Below are 4,987 nucleotides of genomic sequence, written 5' to 3' on the forward strand. Positions count from 1 at the left end.
ATATCACATGCTACCGTCTCTCATGTTTCACAGACGGGGCGCTGCTTCGGTTCCTTAAGGCACCTGCCTTTGGGTCTATGACAGATGGGCCTAACAGGTGGCTGGCCCACCTGTCATAGACCCAAAGATAGGTGCCTTTAAGGCACGGAAGCTCAATCCTTCATGGACTGCAACCAAAGGTCATATAGGCACTTGATTCTTCACACGTTGCAGAAAAAACCACGTATAGATCCATCCCGTATTATGATCCATGTGCTATACTGCTCCAAAGTCCAAACTAGCTAACATATATTACCTAGAATCATGGCTGTGATTTGATATATAGAAATCCAGAAACAAATGTTTCATCTCGCCATTACTTGAACACGATACACCACCAAACACATGATTGAACTAGAGACATGCCACACATACGTTTGCCAGCATGCATGTGAGAGTAGATATAGCTAGAGACATTGTTAAGTACGTCACACTCACTCATTGAATCGGAAACATGAAAGAAAGCATCGAGACAGAGTTTGAAAAGTAGTCCACGGAGCTTCACTGATTGCTCCCTCTCTTGCAAGCTGTTGATCGGATCACATCCGTCCATCCATAAAAAATTCTATCATACGCTGCCAGAGTACGCAGAACAACCTTGAGAATGCATGCATGTTAAAACCATGCATCGAGATAGAACTTGGCCTATAAATGCAGCTCCCCTTTCCTCCCAGTTCTCATCAGTCCCTTGCCGAACAACATGTCTTCTTCTTCTTCTACCCGGGTCTCTCAGCTGGGCGCCGCCGGCTTGTTGGCGGCGCTTCTGGCGGCCGTCTGCCTCCTCCACGCCGGCGGGGCAGCGGCGGCGGAGCTGTGCGTGGACTACTACGACTGCACGTGCCCGGACGCGTACAAGATCGTGCAGGGAGTGCTGATGGAGGCGCACCAGTCGGACCCTCGCATCTTCGCCAGCCTGATCCGCCTCCACTTCCACGACTGCTTCGTGCAGGGCTGCGACGGCTCGCTGCTGCTGGACACCTTCGACGGGATGGAGTCGGAGAAGGACGCGCGGCCCAACAACGGGTCGGCGCGCGGCTTCGAGGTCGTCGACGCCGCCAAGGCCGCCCTCGAGGACGCCTGCCCCGGCGTCGTCTCCTGCGCCGACATCCTCGCCATCGCCGCCGAGATCTCCGTCGAGCTGGTACGTACTACGTGTGCTAGCTACTGCTCCCTAGTCTCGTAGCACAGTGATTGAACTGAACAAACGGGTGCATGAGCATGATTGGTGGGTAGGTTCGACGTAGCTTTCGGGGTGCATGCATGAATTGACGCCTCGTGTGTCATCTGTCGGTGCGTCCAAGTACAAGGACACATCGATCACGCATGCATGCAAACCGTACGAGCAAGCAAGTCGATGATAAGAATGACTTCTAATTAACTTGGCACGCATGAATGTACCATATACAGTCAGGAGGACCCGGGTGGAACGTGTTGCTGGGGAGGCTGGACAGCTTCACGTCCAGCAAAGCCGACGCCGAGAACCTACCAGGCCCCTTCGACGGCCTCGACGTGCTCAGAGCCAAGTTCCGGAACGCCACGCTCGATGACACTACCGACCTCGTCGCCCTCTCAGGTAACCAGACTCGCTCACATGTACATATAAAATGTCTAAAGGGCAAAGTTTTAAATAACGCGCTAAGCGGAGGACCTCTTCTAAATACTATAACGGTGCTATAGCGTGCTATTTAAAATGTTTGGTCATGTCTTTGGACAAACAAAGACCCTTAGCACAGGACCTCTTTTAAACGCTATAGCTTTAAAACCCTGCTAAAGAGATGGTATATATTAGCTTTGACTCTGTTGACCAAATGTCTCTAGGTGGCCACACTTTCGGCCGCGTGCAGTGTCAGTTCGTCACGGGCCGGCTGTACAACTTCAGCGGGACGAACCAGCCCGACCCGACCCTCGACGCGACATACCGAGCCTTCCTGTCACAGAGATGCCCGAGGAACGGCGACGGAACGTCCCTGAACGACCTCGACCCGACCACGCCCGACAACTTCGACAAGAACTACTTCACCAACCTCGAGGTGAACCGCGGCTTCCTTCAGTCCGACCAGGAGCTCAAGTCGGACCCCGGCGCGGCGGGGACGACGGCGCCGATCGTCGATCGGTTCGCAGGCAGCCAGGAGGCCTTCTTCAGTAGCTTCGTCACTTCTATGATCAAGATGGGGAACATTAGGCCCATAACCGATCCCTCCCAGGGAGAAGTCCGGAACCGCTGCGCGTTTGTCAATTCAAATTAGCGGGCAGGGGGGAGACCACCTACGTGTGGGTATACGCAAATGTGGCATGGTCACGGATGCAAGGATGAATTCATCTCTTGTCGTCTGGTGTAATAATTGGTTTATGTGTCAACCAATGTAAACATTTCATGCATGCTTGTTCTCTGACGTGGTATAAAGTGAAAATTTTATTCCGGGGTTTCTGTTGCTTTTTTTATCACCACTAGTTAATTGCCCGTGCGTTGCAACGGGGGCAAGGGCAAAGCCAGAATTGCACCAAGCCCCCGGCCCCAAGGTTGCTAGAGTGTCACTGTGGTGTCAAATAGTGCCCATGGTGCTATAGTCATCTATGGATTTTTTTTCCCACGCCCAGGGCGCAAGAGTACAATGTTGGGATGTTTCCTTAAGCTTCATTTAATTGTCATATTCTTTGTTTAGTATAGTTTATCCAAAATTATTCTTCAATGGAATCCTATTTCATATCATTATTGTTAAAAAATTGTACTAAAAATTGAACAAAGATTATTAAAGTTATTTTCATGAACCAAATAAATGCATAGTCGTCTTACAGAACTGGTAAATAGACTGCACTGAAAAATAAGGAAATTCTTAATTAAACATTTCTTACAGATTTATGAGTACACTGAAAAGTTCCCTCTGATCACAATGTCGTTGTACCAGCCAACCTCCTCCACTTTCGGACTCACTGCCGATGATCCATATCCCTCTGTTCGTATTTCATGAAAATAAGTACATAGAGATCATGTTTACCTTCTTCAAATGGATGCATTAAATAGAAAAATATTTATTTAAAACAAATGTCAAAGTCATGATTTAACCATGCTACATGCACAAAAGAATGAAACTTCTCTCTCTAATACGAACAAATAATACATAGATATGTTTCTCAATAAAAACACAGAAAATTTATCTTGCTGCAGAAGGTGAATTATTGTTTCCTGATGATTGCCACCCCGGTGGAGTTCCATACAATTGCAAGGGAAAAACACAAGATTCTTCACTGTGAAACTCATGAGCTAGTTGTGGAGCAGTTCTAGCAGGAGTCTATATGGTTGACAATTCTTAATAGTACACGAAGCATAATGACTACAAATTTTCTATTGATCAGGTGCAGTGAACGGCACATCCTGCAGTGTCCCGGTGTGAGGAGGGAGATTGAGATGAGTGTAACAGGGGGAAGAATTTTACTGCACGCAGGAGCTGCCCGACTTCTCAAGCAGTTTGCGATCCTGGTAGATATCGCCGTTGCCGAAGCTTTCGCTGCATCGCAACTGCATACTGCCGGCCATGAGCACCCATGTTCTGAGACGATGTCCATTGTCCGCCTAAACGACTGGACGGGCCTGCTTCCTTGGTAGGCGACGAACTGCGAGTACGATCGATCGTGGAGAGAAGAACGAAAGTGGTAGACCACATAGATGGCGGCGGCGAGGGAAGGAGAACCGGCGAGGAAGAGGATCGACTGCTTTGGGCCCGGGATTGATTACCATCGATTGCATGATGCGTTACCAAAGAAGAGGCTGATTACCCCAGGTGAATTAATTGTGTTGCCTAAGATTGAAAACCAGGAGGGAAGGAAAATGGGGGCAGGGGGAGGTAAACCGGGGAGGGGTGGGGATACCGTAAGGGGAGAGAAGGACCAAAGGGTTGGACGCAATTTTTGACGTAAGATGGGAAACGGAACACTCCGTTTCTTTTAAGTAGTAGAGATTACTTAAGGACAACACTAACGCCCACACGTGTTGTGGGAGTCAAACCCGCTCACACGTCCTATAACACGCAGACTGCGCCCACATCACCGCATGCATGCATGTGGAAATCTTTTTGAATTTTCAGTTTTTAAAATGTTTTATCTTTTAAACGGAAAATCTGATTGAATATCCGTATTCACCATTAAATTCCTCATGACGAGATCTTCAAAACTTGATCTCATATCAATATATTTCGATGAATTTTTTGGGGTTGAAAGTTGTCTTGTCTATTGCATATGAATTGCCATGATGTTAACACTAAAGTTGTCATGATATATTTCATATATTTTCTTCTACATTTAAAAGTAAATTTTAACATATTATAAAATGGGGAATTAAGAAACTAGACTTGCCATGAACCATAAAGTAAAATTGCCATGATACACGCACTTAAAATTGCCATGGTTTATACAAAAAATAATTTTCATGGTCAAAGTACTGGAATTGCCATCCTCAAAAAACTAAAATTGCCATGCTCTACAAACTAAAATTACCACATGCAACTTTAGTTTAAGCATTATGGCAACTACGGTGTAAACATCATGTCAACTTTTGGGGAAAAAAATTTCGTCGAAACATATCAACATGGGGTCCAGTTTTGAAGATCTCGTCGAGACGGATTTAATGATGAAAAGGGATTTTTAATTCGATTGTTTAATTAGGAGATAAAACATTTTTAAGCCGAAACCAAAAAGATTTCTGCTGATGTCATTTGTTCATACGTGGCAAAATGAGTGGTGATGAAGGCGTGTGAGCGATGTGCAAGATGCCACACGTGTGGATGTTAGTTTTTTCGTTACTTAAAGCATGAGAGATTTGCCAAGTTAGTTTTTTTTTTAGACAAAGTTAGTTAGCAGAACTGGTTGAAAATTGACACACCATGGGCCAAGCCCACTCTTGTCAAGGGCGACATAGCAAACACCACAACAAACATCAACCGTACATACAGAG

The 4,987-nt window shown here is 46.4% G+C and overlaps 1 protein-coding gene across 1 annotated transcript; it reads left to right on the top strand.

The window, feature by feature from the left end:
* Positions 1-696: 696 nt before the first annotated feature.
* Positions 697-2,458, top strand: LOC123161455 (peroxidase A2). Its single transcript, XM_044579285.1, has 3 exons — positions 697-1,180; positions 1,447-1,612; positions 1,858-2,458. Exons 1-3 carry the CDS (start codon positions 740-742, stop codon positions 2,283-2,285), a joined length of 1,035 nt encoding a protein of 344 aa, XP_044435220.1. The 5' UTR covers positions 697-739; the 3' UTR covers positions 2,286-2,458.
* The last annotated feature ends 2,529 nt before the right edge of the window (positions 2,459-4,987 follow it).

The sequence above is a fragment of the Triticum aestivum genome, chromosome 7B, assembly GCF_018294505.1.
Source record: "Triticum aestivum cultivar Chinese Spring chromosome 7B, IWGSC CS RefSeq v2.1, whole genome shotgun sequence".
NCBI classification, from domain to species: domain Eukaryota; kingdom Viridiplantae; phylum Streptophyta; class Magnoliopsida; order Poales; family Poaceae; genus Triticum; species Triticum aestivum.